Source organism: Rattus norvegicus, chromosome 15 (genome assembly GCF_036323735.1).
Source record: "Rattus norvegicus strain BN/NHsdMcwi chromosome 15, GRCr8, whole genome shotgun sequence".
NCBI lineage: Eukaryota > Metazoa > Chordata > Mammalia > Rodentia > Muridae > Rattus > Rattus norvegicus.
Window position 1 is genome coordinate 34,729,195 of NC_086033.1, and position 21,762 is coordinate 34,750,956.

Consider the following 21,762-nt stretch of genomic DNA (forward strand, 5'->3'; position numbering starts at 1 on the left):
TAGTGTCCTCTCTCTGCTGGCCTGGAGCTCAACAAATAGACAAGGCTGGCAGACCAGACCACCTCCACTTTGCCAGTGGGTTACAGGTACACACACCACACCTGGAATTTTATATGACTTCTCAGGATTAAACTTTAGGCCTAAACCTGAGGGCCAGCACCTTACCAACTGAGCCATCTTCCCAGGCTTGGTGATTTTGCCTTCATTGGTTTTGGTATTTCATACTTCAAGCTGCTAAAAACTTCAGATCTGTGCACAATGACATATCACAAGATTGTTTGTCAAGAGTCACGGTTTAATTGTTAGGCTTGTTTTTTCCTTTCCTTTTTAACTTTTAAGTTGCATTTTATTTATTTTGGGTGTATGTGTGTACACCTATGGATGCTGAAGCACATGTGTGGAGGTCAGAGAACAACTCTCAAGAGCTGGTACTTTCCTTCCATCATGTGGGTTTCGGGGATCAAACTCAGGGCATCAAGCTTGGCAGCAAGCACCTTTACTGACTGAGTCCTTTCATCAGCCTTCAGTGGGGTTTTAGTATTATTAATACATTATTTGAGAAAACAGCAGATTGCAAGAAAATACTGAGTTTCATGTCAACATAAAAGCTTTCTGTGCTGGGTGTAAGGTGAGTGGTAGGGAACTTGTCCTGCTTCACGGCCAAGGTTCATTTACAGCACTGCCTTAGTGAAGCGGTGGGGAGCCAGTGTGGTGCAGACAGCACCGCGGGGTGGGACTCTCTGAGGCCGGCCTAGTTAAATAGCAAGGTCAGTGCTACAGAGTGCACACAGTGAGACCCTATCTCAAAACGTAACTAACAGGACAACCATGTCTTGTCACAGAAAAGCTGTGATGTCACTTTGTGCCTATAACCCTCACTGCAACTGTTTCCTTACAGCATAGGGGTGTTCATGAAAAGTGCTTATAAAGATTGTTTAGCTCTCCCTCTGGGTTCTGCTTTAATTAGAACTAAGGAGGAGGGTAGGAAATCACCACTGAAATGTTCAGAAAAAATTAGATTCTTGGAATTGGAATATAAATAGAATATGTAAATAATAGATATTCCTGTGTTAATCTGAAAAGCTATGTGAATGCCAGTATGTACATACGTGCCTTAAAGCAGTATTTCATTAGTAGATAAAAGCAGCTTTTTAGTGATGAATAATATTATATTATTTTAGAAACCAAGAGGTCAGAATAAAAAGTACGAAGATGAAAACTGGAAAATAAGATTTGAGGTAAGTTACAACTCAGATATTTTTAAAGCCTTTCATCAGGGGAAAGGATCTGATTCAGATTCATGGCCAAGCAGACACCCGAGTTTAATACCCAGAACCAGGTGACAGAAGGAGAGGCCTGGCTCTCAGGAGTTGTCTTCTGACTGTCACACATGCCCACCCTCTGCACTTGCTCACCACACATATTGACTAAAAAGTAAATTAAGAACAAATGGGAGACAGGGTCTCACTAAGAAACTATGTAGACCAGAAAGCCTCAAATTCACCAAAATCTACCTATCTCTGCCTTCCAAGTGCTGCTATTAAAGGTGGTGCCACATGCCCAGCCACATCTTTTCATTAAAAGAATACTTTAAAAGGTGAAAATCTAGAATCATTTCCTTCTCATGTCCTCTCTATCGAGCTACTATTTACATACTATAAATTCGTGTAATTCATTGGACTCAGTACTCAGTGAGTTGTGCAGCTAATGCCACTAAATCAAGAGCAGGCTAAAAAGAAAGGAAAACGTCATTTTCCATCCTCCCAACCTCCGTGTTTGGTAAACACTCAGTCTGTGCGTCTTCCTACTCAGGGAAGTCAAACAGCCTGCTCCTTTGTCCTCCTTTTCCCTTCACCTTTTTCTTTCTTTTTAAAAATAATAGTTCTTATTTTTATTATATTTATTTATTGGGAGGAGGTATGCACATACCATATCCCACATGAGGAGGTCACAGGACATCTTGAGGGAGTCAATTAGGTCCTTCCCCATCTGGGTCCTAGGGATTAAATTCAGGCCATCAAGTCTGTAGATAAGCACGTGTATGGGCTTAGCCATCTCACCAGCCCTCTCAGTCTGTTGCCAGTACTTGTGCATGTAATTTGTAGCAGTACTGGATTCTGTTCAATATCAAGCAAAGGCTCCATTCACTTGCCTGCTGAGGGACAGTGTGACTGTGGGCACTACTTTCCACGAGCATTATGTATCAGCTTGTGTAAGCTTCCTCAGGGTGTGCAGGAGGAAACATGCTCAGTCTGATGATCAGTAGGTTTGAGACCTCAAGGAGCTTGAGACCATACTGCACAGTGACGTCAACTGCTGTGCCCACAAATCAGGGTGTGCAGGTTTCTTTGTATCCTCCGCATTGGTGAGGACTTTTCTTTCCCATCTTAGGCTACACGTCAAATAGCTTATCATTGTGTTTTATCTTTTTTTTTTTTTTGATGACTAGTAATGTTGAACTTTTCCCATGAGGTTAATATTTTTAATGTTTTTTAGAAAAATTCAAATTCACTATTTAGTTCAATTATCTTTTTTATTCTAGTTGTAGGAATTCTTCATATATATTATATACAAGTTCTTTTCAGATGTGAGTTGACATTTTTTTGGTATGTTTTGTAAAACAAGTCCTTGAAAAGTAGCCCAGGCTAACCTAGGCATCCCTATGTAATTTAAACTGACCTTAAATTTATAGTAGTCCTCCTGCCTCAATCTCCTGAGTGCTGAGTGCCCCAATCTATAGCTTGCCCTTTATTACAGCAGACTGATTTTATTATTCTAATTATGTGTGTGAGTACCTATGTGGGTTTGTGCACAAGAGTGTAGATGTCTTCAGAGACCAGAAGAGGACATCACATCCCTTAAAGCTATAGCAGTCATAGGCTGTTATGAGTCACCTAACACGGGTGCTGGGAACTAAGTTCAGTTCCTCTACAAGAGCAGTGAGTGTTCTTTAACCACTGAGCCATTGCTCCAAACCTCGCTCCTCCAACCCACAACCACTGCTTCCAGAGCTTTTCAATTTAATGAAACCCAATTTGTCCTTTTTGTCCTTTGCATCAGTTTTGATTCCGGAAGAGTTTTTCTGTCACTTGGTTTTTAAGGTGTGGTGATCAGGTCCTGGTGCCTCACAAATGCTAGGCAAACTGCCATTGAACTATACCCCGAGGAGGAGTTAAGCCTTCTTGGCACAGTTTCATTTCTATGTTTATAAAATGTGAAGTGGTTCTTAATTTGTAAAAAGTAAAATTACAAAATGGGTGCCACTTTATATAAAACTTTCCTGTGTTTAGATATTTTACCCCCACTTGGAAATATTAAACAGTAACAAAGTAACCTACACGGTTGACTATGATGACTTTTTTATGTTACTACATTCCTAAGGAGAAAGATACTGCTGGCCTTTGCAGATACCCTGCACCTACACTGTACACTCCTTCGCTTTACTGCTGATTCCCGTGAGCCTCTTGAGAATTGAATGCGTTTGTTTTTCCCTTATACTTTATAGAACTTAAGAACCGTCTTACTTTAACTTACCTCTTGTGAGCATTTCATGTGTTATTTTAGTTTTCTTATGCAGTAACTACCTGTTACAAAAGCAAATACATGCAGTGGAATAAGTCCCCCTCCCCTGCCCCACATGGATATATAAACCTTTAATTCGAGCATTTGGGAGGCAGAGACAAGCTGATCTCTGTGAACTCCCGACCAACCTGGGCTACATAGTAAGGCACTGTCTCAAATAAAGGTGTGTGTGTGTGTGTGTGTGTGTGTGTGTGTGTGTGTGTGTGTGTGTGTGTGTGTGTCTGTGTGTCTGTGTGTCTGTGTGTGTGTCTGTGTGTGTCTGTGTGTGTCTGTGTGTAGGGGGTGGGTGGGTGGGGGGAGAACTGTCCCTCTGTACTTCAGCATCCGTCTGTACTTCATTCAGCATCCCAGTACTCTTAATAAGTGCCACTTTTGAGCACTTGTCAACCACACTCCATGTCTCCCCTGCCACAGACCAGGAGTCATCCCACCTGCTGCTCGTGACCATTGGTTGGTTGGTTGGTTGGTTTTGGTTTTTTTGTTTTTGTTTTTTGGTATTTGGTACATAGAAGAGCTTGGTTCGTGGTAATTGAATAAGTTGACACCATAATAAAGTTTTATGTTAATTTTCATGATTGGTATTCTAAAATTAAACTTTTTGTGTGGTGTTTTAGGACTTGCTTTTGCCTGAAATGGAGGCTCCCATTTTACCACCATATCTGTCTTCACTTCTGCCTCCACCAGAGGAGCTTTATGCGGTGCAAGTGAAGCATATCGTCTCACCTGATGAAGTACGCGCCAGGGCCAGGCCGGCTGGGAATAAGGCTCAGGGACACTGCAGGTGTCTCCGTCTCAAACACTGTCTCTTGTCCATCTTTCTAGCTCGACAGTGGGGATAGGTGGCCTCCACTTAGCCCCATTCTGTTAGGTCTTCAGACACTTGGTAGTACTTCAGGACACTGGTGTTTCTTAAGCCCCTGCTGATTTCCCAGAGTTGTCGTCCATTACTTTTCCACATGTTTATATGGAGTGCTTAGGTTTTTATAAATGTAAATGTATTCATAGTTTCTGCCTGCATGTATGTGTGTGCACCACATGCATTCCTTATGCCCATGGAAATCAGAAGAGGTCCATCAAGTCTCCTGAAATTGGAGTTAAATGGCTTTGAGTCATTTTGTGGGTACTGAGAATAAAACTCAGGTCCTCTGGAAAAGCAACAGCTACTCTAAGCCACTGAGCATTTCTCCAGCCTGAGATTAATTTTAAAATGTTTACTTTAAATTTATTTTTATTTATGAGTGTTTTGCTTCAGAGGTCAGAATTTGCTGCAGATCATCAGTAAGTGGGGTTATAGATTGTTGTAAACCAGCACATGGGTGTTGGATTCAAACCTGAGTCCTCTGGAAGAGCAGCCCTCCGTGTCCTTAACCACTGAGCTTTTTGTCCAGCCCCAAATGTATAGCCCAAGTGAGCATATCCTACTTGCCAGATTAGTTATATTTTTAAGTTGATCTTTTCCCTGTGAAACATTGAATCTCACTCCTGTGTCTCTCCCTGCACCAAGCTCGAGTGCTTTTCCCTACTCCATGATTTTCTGAGTTTCTTAAGCTGTTTCCCACATTGTCCTATTCATGGTGTTTGGCTGCCTTCCTCTCTAGAGGGTAATAAGTCCATGAAAATGGGGATTTAGTCTCTTCTTTATTATATCCTTATAACCTAGGGAATACCTGATATATGGTAGTCAATTAGTAACTATTGATTGAATAAATGCACTAAAGAAAATTTAGTTGATGTCCCTGGCTGACAAGAAGGTGAGGGGAAAGCATCAGGAAGCACTGGCAGCCCTTGCCTTTGCAAGGGAACAGGCAAGCGGGGTGGGGGGGGGTGCCTACTTACATGCTTTAGATGACCTCTCTTAGTTGTATAATGTTTGTATAATTTTTGTATTATTTGTTGCTATGTGACAAATTACTCCAAACTTAGCAGCTTAGAACACCACATACTGGAGCTAGAAAAATGGCTCAGTGCATCCCGTATCAAGCCTGATAGTGTGAGATCGATCCCCAGAACCCACACGGTGGAAGGAGAAAACTGATCTCCACACATGTGCTCTGATACCTATGTGCCTCCCCCATAATATGTGTAAAATAATTTTTAATTTAAAAGTGCACATTAGGGTCAAAAACCAGAGAGTTGCTTGATTGAGTCTAGCTCAAGAGTACATGATATTACAGCCGAGGTTCAGATGGGGCTACAGACCCCACTTCTGAAGGTCACATTGGCAGGCATGGGGAGACATACCTGCAATTTGAACGCAGGAGGTGGATGCAAATGATTAGGAGTTGAGGCCAAGGTCAGCTGCATGACACCCTGTCTCAGAATAAGTAAATACTCATGTGACATGTCCAGAAGGCCCAATGCTGGCTCTAGGACCCTTTTAGGGATTGCTACAAGACTGCCTTCCTGGTTCCCATCTCTACAGCCAGTCTTCACAGCCACACGGTCACTTCCATGTGGTCTCTTGGTACAAGATCAGTATGGCAGGACGCACAGAGCACTGTACAGGGCTATGTAGCAGGAGACCAGGGTCACTGGGCTCTGGCTGGAAGTGTATTCCAGAAATGTCAGACTCTGCAAGGTTGGTTTCCCTTCTCCCCTGCCTCTCCCGGGTAGGTGTATATTTGCCTGGACTCTGTAGAAAGCTGTACTCAGCTTAACAATCATGGTGACACGGATGACAGTGGAGTCAGCTGGGAGCCGGAGTCTGAGAGCCTGGAGGAAGCACTGCAGAGATTGAACAAGAATGTGGAGACCTTTCCTCCCCTCACGGATTTTAGCTCAGGTATGCTGTGTTCTGAGTGCCTGGGAGCTTGGTGAGATTTGCCTCTATCAACACCACAGGGAGGCCGACGGGCTATGTATAACGTTAACTGGAGTTTCCTCTCCTCAGCATCACGTGTATGAGCTCCAAATTCTAAAGACACACATTTTCTAGATTAGCAAGGTGACCCAAGTGGGTTAAGGAACTTACCACTCCTATGGGGACAGTTCCACTCTGCATGACTCTGGTGAGTTGGAAATTGAGGGTACAGTCACATAAAGACATTGTTTTTAAGTCTGAAGCTTTACCACTAGCTCAAACTGTGACCGTTGACTTTCAGACTCCAGTGGTAATGACTTTAACTACAAATCACCTAAAATGACAGCTTTGGAAGTAGAGGCTCGAGCTGCGATGATTTGTCAAGATCAGTTAACATTCTTAGTGTCCTTCATAATCGTTCTTCACTTCTTTACTGAACTGCTGCGGTTCTCTTCTGAGGAAAGTGTGCCCGCTTGCTGTTGACAGCCCCTGAAGGCAATCATAGCTACACATTTTGTGTGGGGCATAGGGCTACCTTACATTTTCCCTCTACCAGGGGTGCCTGGACACCACTGGCACACTGCCAGGAAGCAGGGCAAAGTCCAAAACAGGTCCATGGTGGTTCCTGGTCTCCTTTCTGGGCACCCAGGCATCACCAGAGTATCGTCTAGAGAGGGGGTTAAGAGGAGAAGTCAGGAACAGGTATGAAGTCTAAGCTCACCCTCAGGCAGGAAGAGGAAGTGAGTCCCAGATTGGGGGAATCAGGTCTGGTTGAGAGGGAGGCCAAGAGTACCGGAGAGGCTAGAAGAGGGAAAGCCTTTCTGGAGAGTATTAGGCTGGGCTCTTTAGTTGAAAGCCTTCTCCAGGCAGCTTTCTGAGATGACCCTTGCTTGTTCATACTTGTTTATTTGATGGTGGGTGTGAATGCGTACACTTTATTCAGGGTGAAGCAGGGATTAAATACCTCTGGTGGGAAGGGATACCCAGGAAGGGGAGGCTCATTGGCTGACGGTTCAGGGCTGTCTGGATATAATAGCGTGGAGAACTCAGCATCAGGCTACATGACTCAGCACCTGGAGTCCTTAGCGGAGTGTCTGGAACACAGACAGATACGAGTCTGAGCTCACTCACCCTTGGCGAGTTCTTAGTGTGTTTGGTAATGTGGTCCACATGCCCTATACAGAGCTATCTTTATTCTTGTGTATCAGAGTATGTTTAAACAAATGAAAAATATGTCAGTCGAACTTCTCGCCTGATCTAATTAGTTTAATAAGCTCTAATAGGCCATAACTGCTTTTGGCTGATTACTGCTTACAGATCCTTTTGCTTGGAGTGTTCTTCCCTCTGACTGTCTAGCACATTTGAAGTCTGTTGCTCAGGTCTCCCTTATTGGAGGTCTTCTCTTACCTTTCCCAGCATGGAGCAGCACCCTCTCCTCCTCAGCATTTTACAGAAGCACTGTGAGCAGGTACCCGTCAGGTGCATCAGCAGCAATTGGAAGGGCACTGTGCACATAGGCCTCATAGTTACCAAAGGAGTATAAGAGAAAACTTAGTAGATGGGCTTTGTGTGTACACACTGACAGCCCAGAAAGAAAAATCCCTCCTCATTCATACCTCCAGGGAAATCATAGTCGGGCACAAAGTAACGTCTGGGTACTTCAACGCCTCCAAGATTGTTTTCATTCTTAGTACTGAGCATCTAACCCAGGGCTCTGCTCGTGCTGAGCAGGAGCTCTGCCTATGAGCTTCATCCCCAGCCCTTGGCAATGTGATGTCGCCTGTGTGGAAATGCACCTAGGAACTCTGAGGGTGGGCAACTGCCTTTCCTCAGAGCAACCTTAGACATTAATAAGAAAGCTGGATAAAATGTAGGGAGGAAAAAGAGAAGCCACCACAATAGTCAGCTCTGTGTAGTGACCACGTGGTTCTACATTTCTTTGTACTTTTTGTGTTAAAATTGTGGAAGACAACCAGTAACAGTTCTGTCACTTGTCTCCTTTGTCTGCCTTTCCAGAGATGCCTTGCCTTGCAGAATATGCTGATGGTTTATGGTATAGAGCAAAAATTGTTTCCATTAAGGAATTTAACCCTCTATCTGTCCTGGTATTGTTTGTTGATTATGGGTCCACAGAGAAGTTGACAATAAACAGGTAAAGGGAAAGAAAAAGTGGGATAAGATGCTGTTTAAGGCATATTTATGTGTGTGGTATATATTTCTTTGTGGGTGTGTGCCTATGCAGAGGTCCAAGGTCAATACTGGTGTCTTCTATTCCTCCCCACCTTGCTTTTGGAGACAGGGTCTCTAACTGCATCTGCTTTCCATTTCAGCTAATGCACCCCTTTAATCTTAATGTGTGTTCTCTTCCATGCCCTGTTCTAGAGAGGAATGTGTACAATGATGTCATAAAATAAAAAGTAAATGAAATCTCCTGGAGTTATTTTTCTCCTTCCACCACATGGGATTCTAGAACTGAACCAGATCTCAGGCTCCTTAGCAGCAAACCACCAACCCGCTGAGCTGTCTCACAGCCCAGATTGAGTATTTAAAATACATTTGTTTTTATTAATTATGTAGAGGCTATAAATATCAAATCCCCATGTGGCTAGACTTACAGGGAGTTGTGAGCCATCGAACATGGATGCTGGATCTCAAAGTTGGGTCTTCTGTAAGAGCGCAGTATATGCTCTTAACCACTAACCTCTTGATCTTGAGCCCCCAAATTAGGAATTTTTAGCATGGGTTTATAATCTTGATAAGATATGCATAAGGTTCACCATCTTAGTATGTAGATATACTCAGTATTTATTTAGATTAATTGGCTTCTAAATACATTCACAGTATTATTGAACTTTACATTTTCCAATCATTTTTAATCAATCTACACAGAAAGTCTTCCATCAGCCATGATCCATTTCACCCTCACCTAGCCCACTTTCTGTCCTTTCTGTGCCTAGTCTTCAAGGTTCACCCATGTGCACATGCCACAGGTCACTTCCTAAGGCAGTTATCTGTACATGTCTGTCAAACCTCAGACACTCTTCATGTGCTGACTGACGCTGGGATGTTTACTTCTTCCTACTCTGAGCAAGACTGTAGTGAACACAAGCATATGGGCGCCTCGAGACCCTGCTTCCAGTGTTTGGAGTGTAAACAGGAGATGGGATTGGCTGGATTGGCTGGGCCACATTCTGTTTTTACTACCTAAGGAACTCCCACAACTGTACATCACTAACAGTGCCCAAGGGGTTTTGGCTTTTCTGAGTTTTTTTGGCTATGTCATCTTTGCCAAATCCAGTATCATGAAGCTTTCCTCCCGTGTTCTACTGAGAGTAATATAATAGAGCTTTCACTGAGATTTAAATCATGGCATTCTGATCATTTTATCACTCTCTTGTAACAGATTACGTCAGATTCCTATTCAGCTTATGCAGTACCCAGCCCAAGCCATAAAGGTGCTCTTGGCAGGGTTTAAACCTCCCTTGAGTGACTCAGGAAAAACAAGAATACCCTACTGTCCCAGGTGGAGCATGGAGGCGTTGTGGACTATGATAGACTGTCTCCAAGGGAAACAACTTTATGCTTCCTCTGTGGTAACTATGTCTTAATTAGCCAAACCATTTTAAAGCTATTTCCATAAGCCCTATTAACTTCATAAAGTGTTTTGCTTCTACTTAAAAAATAATAGTTAAAGCATATAAAGCTATGTGGACTCTAGAAGTCTGAAGACAAGTTAAAATGTTTTTATTTGGGGCTTGGGATGGAATTCTACTAACTACCACAAGTTAGTCATCACCCTGGGCCCTGTCACACCTACCAAAGAAAAAACTAGTTTTAACAAACTAAAGTGATACATATTGAGTAATATAAAGTAATAAATATGCTTATATAATCCAAACACTTTGAAGGTAATGAAAACAAGCATACATACCATTGACTGATCTGAGGTAGACTCAAAGTACACTAGAGGTATAGGTAACTGTGGGCGGGGGAGATATAAAAATGACTGTTTTCATCTGAAGAGACCTGGAAAGCTGCTTAAGAAACGTGTTAGTAGGTACTCAAGTGACTCACTAAGTAAGCAGGGCCCAGAAAGTGACACACAAGCTGCACCCTGAAAACTAGGGGAGCTACACTGGAGAGGCTTGCATTGTAAGGTGGCTAGACCTGTTTCCAAGCTGCAGGTGGGAACTGGAGATATGGCTCAGGGATTAGAGGTAGAGGGACCCAAGTCTGGTTCCTGGTGGCTCACAACAGTCTCCCAGTTCTGGGATTAGATGCCCTCTTCTGAGCTTGCTGGTACTATAAACACTTGGTGATCTTAGATACATGATAGCAAAGAACTCATACACATTAGATAAGTTTAAAATATTTTAGAAAAAACTCCAGATGGAAAAGTAATCTCTTTTTAACTTATGTTGTACAATAGTGTCCCACAGGCAAGCAGGAACCTAGTTTTGCATGGTATTCTAGAACTGAACATTTTTTTTATCCTTACACACACACACACACACACACACACACACACACACACACACACAAATTTGTTTCTGGGTTCTAGCTCAATATTATAAAACCCAGAATTGATAAACTTCCTCCTTGACATGGCCCTGGGCTGGGATGATGATATAGAAGGTGTCTGTGAGTTAACCTTGGTCCTTGCAACTGGTATTCAGGCCTGCCTGCCTCCCTCCTTTGTGTTGTCAGGTGCTAGGACAAAGAATCCTGTATACTGGGGTTGGGGATTTAGCTCAGTGGTAGAGCGCTTGCCTAGCAAGCGCAAGGCCCTGGGTTCGATCCCCAGCTCCGAAAAAAAAAAAAAAGAATCCTGTATACTGCCTTCCACAGGAATGAACTCACAAGACAAGGCCATTACTAGAAAATGCTTTTGGACAGTCCTGTTATCTGTGCACTAGCATATACATAGTTCATGAAAGGTGTTTCTAAATAAGTGAAAAAATACAGACAGGTCAAATATTTATTACAAATATGCATTTCTTTACTTCTATGAATAACAGCCCAATTTTAGCCTCTACATAGTAGATAAAGTATATGGTGTATAGAATGTAAAGAAACCTTTACATTCTAAAATAGTAAGACTATTGACTATCTAGGCAGAGGAGAATGGAAGGAATAGGATTTAGCAGGAAACCATTAGGTTTGCCCTCTGAAAATAGAGTATGAATGAGTCTTGTGCCTTCCTCCCTAGGAGAGCAGCCAGAGCGGGGAGGGAAAGGGCACCAAAGACAGTACTGTGTTTTGTTTGTTGGTGTTGGTTTTTGTTGTTGTGTGAACTTCCTGCTTCTGCCTCCTGAGTGTTAGGATTATAGGTGTGTTACCACAACATTACAGGTGTGTACATTGTTTTTCTGATAACTATCTTTCAATTTTAGGCTCAGGCACCAGAACAGATAGTGACATTATATGAAGATGAACAATACCCAGTTCACATGTCCTTGGTAGAAATGGGGCTTGCAGATAAAGATGAATGATGTAAGTGTACTTGTTAGTCTCCTGTTCAGTCAGCACGTGTGTCTGCACAGGACTGCTGTGACCACAGAGATTAGTGCTTAATTGCTTATAAATGCATCTCATATTATTTCTCAAAGGTGACATTCTATAAGAACTCTCTTCCATATTTTGTTGCCTGAGGCCTTTCTACCTCTTGAATACCATTATCAATGTAGAAGTTGGTGTGGGGCAAGCAGAACAGGACGACTTGTACCACAAATAATTTAGGCTCAGTACCAAATGGCAGGCATACAGAACCACTGGGGCCCTAGCTAGCTAAATTCCTAGTCAGCCAGAACGGAGGACAGCGTTGAAGCCAACTCTAAAGGAATACTTTCTGTCTTTCAGGTGTACAAGAGCTCCTGCAGCTGTCCAGAAAAAGTTTTGTTAGATTTGTACCATTTCAGGTTTGATTTTATCTTGTTCTGCAGTGCTGTCTTTTTTTTCCTCCTTTAGTCTTACTTGGTAAATTGTTAAGGAATTGTGTGAAAAGTTAATGTTTTCTTTGAAACATTTTTGTTTTGTTTTTATTTTTATTGTAATTTCAAAATAAAAATTAGCCATATAGAAATTTTAGTTCATGTTATTAAGCTTCTGCTTAAGGAATAGCAGAATTGTCTAAGGTCCCGAAATGTCTCACTCATGAGCACCTCACTCAGAGGTGAGTATAATTGGGATGGTGTCTGTAATGACTTCGTAAGTCTGTGTGGTTTTGCTGAGTAATGGGAAACCTAGGTAGCATTCTCATGGTCCTCACTGCCCATCTGAGTGCATGGTCTGTTGTCAGTTACTGGGCGCTTTTTGTTGTTTCTTAATTGTGTGAGAGGTTTACTTATATGTGCACAGTAGAGAGATTTGCTGGGTCAGGGGGCAGTTACTTTTGAAAAAGTAGCTACACATTCCTGAAATGTGTAGTTTCTGTGAAATGGCAGTTCACACCACCATTTCCTTTAAAGTGTATGCCTCATGTCTTCTTCTGCAGCCTAAAGTAATGTAGCTTTTGCTTTTCACATTTCTTTCTTAAATCACGCAGAATGGCTATTTTTTAATGAGTAACTGTCAAGACCTGTTGTTCTAGTCATAAAGGTACAATGGGCAACTTTCCCTTTCTTTGAGCATGGCTTGTTTGTGCTGCCTACCACCTCTGGTAATAACAGGGGGCTGTGGTTGGCACACACCAGCTACTTCCTGCTGTTTTTGACAAGTTATGTAGCATCCTGGTTGTAACTGTTTTCGCCTAAGATTTGTTAGTACATGGTCTGGCCCGTCGGTGCTTGTCTCCATTCTTGTACAAGTCCTGAGCCTTTGTACGGACAGCAGTTTTCATCTCAGATTTGGCTGCAGTACTGTTTTGGCTTTCACTTCTTAGTTCACATCCCATGGAACAAGTATTTGGTATACTTCTTTTATTTTTGGCTTTTCTTATTTTGAAAACCTCTACAAGCCATGTGTGGTGGTGCATGTCTTTAATACCAGTTCTGGGGAAAGAGAGGCAGGTGGCTCTCTCTGTCTCAAGGCCAGCCTGACCTACAGAGTGAGTTCCAGCACACACAGTGGAGACTGGTCTCCAAAAGGCAAAGATATATATATATATATATATATATATATATATATATATATATATATATATATATATATATATATATATATATATTATATAGTTTGCAACAAAGTAATGTTTTCCTAACTATAGAAAGATACATACACTAGATAAGCAGCTTTTGTGTTTCAAATAATGTAAAACAGAGACTATATGGCAAAACTTTAATTTAATTTTAAAATTCAAACATAATCTTTTTATTTAGACACACGTTATATAAATTAAACAACTGAACACATAAGAAATGTACATCCTCTGAACAGAAAACCATTTAGTGTTACTTCATGATTAATCCCACAAAGACCTTTCACATTTCTGTGTCCATTAGCACATTACCATCTTTGTCCTTCACTCTGACTCGGCCAGAGGTGTACTTTGTCTCCTGATGACCATTTGCATAGACAGTCTTAACAGTCCCATCGGGGTATTCTCGTCTCTTGAACTGGGCAGTGTGGAGCTCTCTTTGGCCATTATTAAACTCTATGATTTTGTTGCCATCACTGTAAAATTTAAACCAGAATATAATTTCTTTAAAAACTGTATATATCCTTATGGTCTCCATCTGCACCCAGAGCTAAGGCTGTCCCACAACCCTACGGACCCAAAGCCTGCCCGCAGAGAACTGGTCTCCCAGGAGCATTCTCAACTCCTAAGCCCACAGATGAGACCCCACTTCTGTTCAAAGAGGGAACTGCCAGGAGCGCACCGGAACTTAAGAGCAGCTGGGACAGGATCCTTCCGGTCTCCATCTACACGCAGAGCTAAGGCCCACAGCTCTACAGACCCAAATCCTGCCTAGGGAGGGCTGGTCTCCTAGGAGTGCTCTCACTCCTAAGATCACTGGCCCTCACAGGAAGGACAAGCTCCAGACAGAGACAGCAAGACTAACTAACATCAGAGATAACCAGATGTCGACAGGCAAGCACAAGTCTTCTTCATCAGAACCCAGCTCTCCCACCATGCCACAGAAGCAAGATTTGGATTTAAAAATCAAATCATAATGATGATAAGAGGACTTTAAGAAGGACATAAATAGAGGTTAGGGATTTAGCTCAGTGGTAGAGCACTTGCCTAGCAAGAGCAAGGCCCTGGGTTCGGTCCTCAGCTCCAGAAAAACAAAAAGGACATAAATAACTCCCTTAAAGAAATATGGGAGAACACAGGTAAAAAAGTAGAATCCTTTAAAGAATCACAGGAAAACACAGCCAAACAGATGAAGGAATTGAACAAAACCATCCAGGATCTAAAAATGGAAACAAAAACAAGAAATCACAAAGGGAGACAACCCTGGAGATCAGGAGTCATAGATGCAATCATAGATGTAAGCATCATGAACTGAAGAGAGAATCTCAGAGGCAGAAGATATCATAAAAAGCATTAACACAATAGTCAAAGAAAATGCAAAAAGCTCCTAACTCAAAACATCCAGGAGAAGACCAAACCTAACCCCTGACCTCAACAGGAGCTGGGCACAGTGGTAGGTACACAGCTGTAATACCAGCCCTCAGGAGTTTGAAGGAGGAGGACTAGATGTTCAATACCAGCCTCAACACAAAACCTTGCCTCACCTCCCCTGAAATTTAAAATAGAGCTGGAGGGAGCTCAATGGAAAAGTACTTGCCTAGTGTGCATGAGGCCTTGATTCAATCCTCAATACTATGGGAGAATAAAAAGAAAAGAAACGTATACCAGGAAAGCTGGATAAAAGTAGCCTTTGATTTTGGCAATTGCTTCTTCCCCTAAACACACTACTTGGTCCAATACAATTGCAAGTTCTGTTTGCAGTATTTCAGTTCAGTTCCCACTACCAAATCAGCCTTTACATGTGACCATGAAACGTTTCTACTAATAATTTATATAGATTATATCTTTATAAAATATATAAATATATAAAAAAGTAAATTAATATAAAGTAAATTATAAAGTGTTTAGTTTTAATTTTAGATGTGTTCAGCCTCTGAAATTATTTTTATTTTTTTGCAACAGAGTCTCTTTATGTAGCCCTAACTGGCCTACAACTCATTATGTAAAGTATGCTGTCCTCAAACTCCCAGTGGTCAGCCTGCCTCCTCAGTTCCTTGTGTATTCTATGTAGCAATTCTATGAAGTGCAGCTTGGTCTTCATGCGGGTGCCCCGACAACTGGAGCTTGGGCTGTCCCTTAATCTGTGGCCCGCCTGTGGATCCTGCTGTCATAACTGAGCCGTCTTGTCTGGCTTCAGTGGGAGAGGATGTACCTAGTCTTGAGGGGAGGGAGAATACCCGGGTGGGGGGTCCTCCTGAGAAGGGGGCCTGATATTGGGATGTAAAGTAAATAAATTAATGAAAAAAAAAAAAAAGCTTGCATATATCACCATGCCCAGCTCAAAGGTGGTCATCATGTTTAAATTTAGCTACTCAGTTTCCTTGGGGGGAAAGTTGAGATAGTTTTTTTTTTTTTTTTTTTTTTCACTAAATGAAGACTGCCTGAGTACTTAGAACAGTTAACACCAAGTGGATTGCTGGGCATATCTATGGGACACTCACAATGAATTTCCATGACCAATAGTCTGGAGTTACAGACTGGGAGTCAGCAATTCAGGACATAGATGGGCAGGTGTTACCAGCAGAACAGTCTTGTGCCACATATGTGTGTGAGACACAAAAGCCATTCCAAAAGCTGATGCTTCCTCAGGGGATTCCGTGCCCCATCATAGCTGCAACTGAACAATCCAGGTGATTTCAATGGCACACTACAATATAAGAACCACAGCTCTTAAGGAAAAAATAATCCTGACCAAATACTTGGTATTTGCCTATGAAAATAAGAATGGCTATATGTTGAAGCTAGATGCATTAGTACATAGTTTTCTTTTCTTTTTCCCCCGGAGCTGGGGACCGAACCCAGGGCCTCGCGCTTCCTAGGCAAGCGCTCTACCACTGAGCTAAATCCCCAACCCCCAGTACATAGTGTTCTTATTTCTCTCTTTACTACACAAAACCTGAAAAGTAAGAGTAAACAAAATCTTAAATGTGTAGTTAAACTATTCTACACTAAGGGAAAACACTACAATGACTGTAAGAAGTCCATGTACCACCTGGATTCGTTCTACTTCCTTGGCGAGTTTTACCATCAACTTGATGCTGATCCGTGTTACCTATTCTCATAAAAGGGGGTATTCAGTTGTCACATCCTAAGATGACAAAGGAAAAGCTCAAAATTAGATGTGGCACAGCTTCGCCAGGCTGTAATTAAAATGGTGGGATAAAAGGCTCTGCATCATCTGTACACACATGGGAGGTGAAGGCCAGCCTAAGGTACAAGAAACTCTGCTCTATAAAACAAACAAAAGGGCTGGAGAGAGGGCTCAGCGGTTAAGAGCACCGGCTGCTCTTCCAGAGGCCTTGAGTTCAAATCCCAGCAACCACAAGGTGGCTCACAACCGTCTGACGCCCTCTTCTGGTGTGTCTGGAGACAGCTACAGTATTCTCATATATAATAAATCTTTTTAAAAACAAACAAAAAACAATACTTTTAATTGTAGATTGGGCCTCCAGGGACCACATAAAACTAACCTTCAGAAATGTAATATTCAGAAGGATAAAGAGCTTATTGATTTTGAAAGTTTGTATCAAATATGCCAAGAGATTAAACGTGTAACACAACAGAGAGCTTGAGAAATTGAAAATACAAGCAAGATGGGAAAGTCTAAGCATGGTTCAGGGGTTCTGTCAACTGCACACTTGAGGGCAGCCTGCCTTCTGCATCTCCTGAATTCAGAATTCACTAAATTTCTAAACAACTTCCCCCCCTGAGTTCTGTGCAGTTTCTCTAAGTCCCATTAGCTCACATTGCTTCTAAACTTGTCAGTGCAAAGTGTCTGTGCTCACTTCTTGTCACTGATGCATTTTGCTTTATATTTGGGAGGCTGCACGCTCCCTTGAATGCAAAGCCAAAGAGGGACTCGACTCTATTCCCTTAGGACAGGGTCTCTCACTCAACTGGAACCTTTCGGATCAGGCTGGGCTTCCTGGAGCCACCTGACTTTCCCTACCCCATTCCCAGCACTGGGGTCACAGGGACATGCACCCATGTCTTTTATAGGATGCTAATTCCAATTCAGATCTTCACTCTGCACAGCAAGCGCTCTTCTCTACTGATAGATGCCCAGTCCCAAATGTTTCAGATTTATTTTAAAATTGACCCATGAAAATTGGAAATATAGAAACAGACTTAAGAGGTGCCATACCGTTGTACTCGGACAATTGTGCCATCTGGAAAGATGCTCTCTTCTTGACCATCAGCAAATAAAGTCTTAATGGTCTGGTCAGGAAATGTGATTTCTTTTCTTCCATCTGGGAAATGCTTTTCTGTTTTAAAAATGATTGTTATCAATATATTTTCTTAAAGGAAGGTTAGAGTTTAAAGTGGAAGCAAAGTAAGTTTGTACCTATTTGCCCGCTTGAGAAATGTAAGACTTCAAGCCCTTCTGGGTACGTGGTATGTGTGGTCTGGGCAGCAGCATAGTAGTAGACCTGCAAAGACATTTAGTCAATCTGCCCCTCTCCGGAGATGACGCAGCTAGAAGCATCGCCCTGCGCATACATACCACTCTCTCATCTGGCATGACCTGTTTGACGTCACCATTGAAGAATGTAACCGTGATGCTCTTCCCGTCCGCACTCACTTCTTTCCGAGTTCCATTGGGAAACAGAACAACCCGGCATCCATTTTTATAAACTTTTTCTACCTGAAAAGATACAATGGTAAAATCCTTAGTTACCCTCCCCAAACAAGTATTTATGTCCCTTTTTCTCTCCTCCTTTTGGTCAGCACACCCACTTTTCCCAAGGAAATGGACCACAGAGATAGCTTGCAGGTTAAAGGCACTTGCTGTCAAGCCTGAGAACCTGAGTTCTTAGGACCCACATGTTGGAAGGAGCACCAACTCCTGGAAGTTATGCTGGGACTTCCCCATGTGCCTACACAAATAGCTGTAAGGCCAAGGACAAAGTTATGCCAGCTGGTAACAGACCGGGCTCCAGAGCAGTATTTTGAAGACCACAGAAGAGAAAATGCAGGAGGCCTTGTAGCTTTGTGTAATGCAAAACCAAGGGACAATATTCCTCCTTTTGTTTGTCACTAAATGTTCAAGCCCCACAGTCCATAAGGTAAGCACCATCCACAGCCTTCAACACACAGCCATGGATGGGCCATGTGCATAATACTCTCCCTACTGGTAAATGAAGCAGGAGAATCTTTATTCCCTTCATCCCAGCCATCCTCAGGCAGCACAGCATCAAGGTCCTGTGTTTGTGGTGATGGCTGTAAGCCTGTGCTGACAGTTACAGGAAAGTACATCACACAATCACATAAAGTGCTTAGAAGCTGATGTGAGACAGCCACGTGGCTGCTTTGTGTCTTTTCCGTACTGTGCTTTTATTCTAGCGCACACTCCCATATAAATGTTTATGTAAACACCATACATGTGTTTATATCATCACAACAAAGTCACCTGTGCTTCAGCTTCTCTGTCGCTTTGTTCATTTGGGCCCTCAGAACAGCTCTACCGTATACATTCCTATGCACACACCCCCCACATACATTCACACACGTGTGGCATGGCCCGAGTCTGACGTACATGATCTCATAGGGCTGTGGAAGCACATTCTAGGATGTTCACATTGTAATACAATCTGTAACAATGCAACAGCTCTCAGAATAGGTCCCTGTGGTAAAGTGACAAGTGATACTCTTTTTTTCAGAGTCTAGGCTCCTTATTTTAAAACATACTTATTTTGTATCACATTTTTAGTGACTTATTGATTTTTATTTTTATGAGAATCAATTGGTGTTCTGCCTGCCTGTATGTCTATGGGATAGCATCAGATCCCCTGGAACTAGGAACTAAAGCTACAGAAAGTTTTAAGCTGCTACATAGGTGCTGGAAATTGAACCCAAGTCCTCTGGAAGAGTAGCCAGTACTCTTAACCACTGAGCCATCTCTCCAGCCCCAACACAACCATTACTTTAAATAAGTATGTCTTTAACCTTCCCATCAGGATGATTGATTTCTCCCTGAATTTCTTCCTCTTTTTCCTCTTTGTTTTTATATTCAAGGTCTGGGAAGTTCACTGGTTGAAGAGGCTCTCTAGGCAAGGCAGCCTACAAGACAAGACATTTTAACCAGTCACAATCTGCACCTATTAAAAGCTAGATTCTGAAATTACATGATTCTATGACCAGTGTTTGTTATATAGAAAACATTTGCAATGTTAAATAAAAGCCCTCCTTTTTACATGGTTTGGAAATTTAACAAATCTAGTTCAATCCTGAATAAAGTACATTGACATATTAACAACATAAAAAGATTTACTTGTCCTTTATCCAAGCTGCCTAAATCACGAGGCGGCACAGACTTGGATCTTCTAGATGAATTTCCTGTTAGAAAGTAATTGTCAGAGTTAGTTTTGATGCTTAATGAAAATATTTAACTTACTGGTCTGGTAAAACAGTTCCTTTGGGCCCAATGAGATGGCACTCGCAACATTAAAAACCTTTAAAAATTAATCCTTGGCTGGGTTCGGTCCCCAGCTCCGAAAAAAAAAGAACCAAAAAAAAAAAAAATTAATCCTTGGGACCCACATGGTGGGAAGAGACAAGAACCCAGTAGTACACACATTCCCACACCAGACACAAAACATTTCCTTTGTCAGTGCTGTTGTATTAACCCAGCTTCCTTATTTTATTTATGTGTCTATGTGAGTCTGTCTGTGTATACATGTACTCAGAAAACAGGAAGAGATGATCACATGCCTCAGCAGTTAAGAACCCTGTTGCTCTTACAGAGGACCCAGGTACAGTTCCCAGCCCCAACATGGCAGCTAACAACATCAGGCAAACTCCAATGCCCTCTTCTGGCCTCTGCAGGTACTAGGCAGGCATATGGTTCATAGACTTACAAACAGGCAGTACCATCCATACACAAAGCAAAACTACACCTTGCAGAGGAAAAAGGCCTAGCAATATTAAAATAATTTGGGTTCACATAGGCCAGCCTTAGCTGCAGCTCAAGACTAACCTGAGCTATGTGGGACTCCATCTTTTAAAAGAAAGGTTGATAAGCAATAGGTTAAGAAAAGGTTTTGTGATGTAGGTAAATCAGATTGGTTAAAGACCCAAATAATTTTCCTTTTAAAAAAAGGTCAGTGCTGGAGAGATGACTGAGTTTTTCAGTACCTGCCTTGCATACAAAAGCCTGAAGCCTTAAGCCTTGGGTTTCAATTCCTGGTAATGAGGGGGTTGGGAGGAATGTTTAGTATCCACATAGCTAGTTGCAAAGGGAATGGTATTCAATGCATTTAAATGATCGTGGAAATGCAAATTAAAACAACAATGACACATACGCTTAACCTGTTAGCAAAAAGTCAAATCTGGCAGTATTGAATGTACTGGGCAAGTATGGAATCCCACACTCTCTCAGTTACTGAGAGTATAAAACTAGGGCTAGGGAGATGGTGCTGTAGGTAACACAAACGCTGCTGGGAAGGTCCAGTCAGAGGACCCACGAGGGAAGTTACTTTCTGGGAAGTTGTTTTCTCAGTCCACATGTGCCGTTAAAAAATAATAAATAAATGTAATCAAAACTTTAAGAATGTATTAGTATATTTTGGAAATAATTTTGATACAATCTGTTGGTATTAAAAATATTCTCCCAATTGTCCAGTTATTCCAGCCCTTGCTATGTACCTCGGGAACGGCATGTGTGTATTCCAGATACAGAGAAGAATGTCTGTGGTACTGCAGCGTCACACACTGACTAATACAGATAAATTTGTTGAGGCTGGAGAGATGGCCCAGCAGTTAAGAGCACTGGCTGCTTTTGCAAAAAACCCAGGTTCAGTCTCCAGCCTCCACATGGTAAATTCATAATAATCACGGAAACAAGCTGTCAAAACAATTTATAAATTGTATGAGCATACATGAAATGCTATTGGGAATTATCTGAGGAGTAAGACTGATATAGACACCCTAAAACAAGCCCTACAGGGTTCAAGTTTCTCCAGAAATCTCATGGTGGGGGAGGGAAAGGCTACCGTGCAGGCTCCAGAGGAGGAACTGGCGTCAAAAACAGCACCCAATCCTGGGCACTTACCTCACAGTTAAGTGAATACATGCATTTCTGGTCTTTCTCTTGTCTTTTCTATAAAACTTAACCATTATAGTTTATCCAAACTGTAAATGAATCCATTCTTCTTTACCAATTTGTTTCCTCACTTCTGAAACAGAG

The 21,762-nt window shown here is 42.0% G+C and overlaps 2 protein-coding genes across 10 annotated transcripts in view; one reads left to right on the forward strand and one right to left on the reverse strand.

Annotated features, from left to right (window-relative positions):
* The window catches only part of Rnf17 (ring finger protein 17), a 138,211-nt gene extending 125,747 nt beyond the window's left edge, over positions 1-12,464 (forward strand). For both annotated transcript variants that reach the window (XM_039093305.2, NM_001191685.1), the window contains exons 31-37: positions 1,182-1,238; positions 4,197-4,313; positions 6,196-6,364; positions 8,399-8,534; positions 9,786-9,975; positions 11,776-11,875; positions 12,242-12,464. In XM_039093305.2, the coding sequence (XP_038949233.1) occupies positions 1,182-1,238; positions 4,197-4,313; positions 6,196-6,364; positions 8,399-8,534; positions 9,786-9,975; positions 11,776-11,874 (768 nt within the window). In that variant the 3' untranslated portion in view covers position 11,875; positions 12,242-12,464. The remainder of the gene's footprint in view (positions 1-1,181; positions 1,239-4,196; positions 4,314-6,195; positions 6,365-8,398; positions 8,535-9,785; positions 9,976-11,775; positions 11,876-12,241) is intronic.
* Positions 12,465-13,643: 1,179 nt separating this feature from the next.
* Cenpj (centromere protein J) overlaps positions 13,644-21,762 on the reverse strand; it is a 63,183-nt gene continuing 55,064 nt past the window's right edge. For 4 of the 8 annotated variants that reach the window (XM_039093312.2, XM_039093309.2, XM_039093311.2 and 1 more), the window contains 6 exons: positions 19,849-19,913; positions 19,524-19,637; positions 18,082-18,222; positions 17,923-18,007; positions 17,722-17,842; positions 13,648-13,993 (listed from right to left, as the gene is read on the reverse strand). In XM_039093312.2, coding sequence (XP_038949240.1) covers positions 13,801-13,993; positions 17,722-17,842; positions 17,923-18,007; positions 18,082-18,222; positions 19,524-19,637; positions 19,849-19,913 — 719 coding nt within the window. In that variant the 3' untranslated portion in view covers positions 13,648-13,800. The other 4 variants (NM_001395117.1, XM_063274261.1, XM_039093313.2 and 1 more) reach the window with 4 other exon arrangements.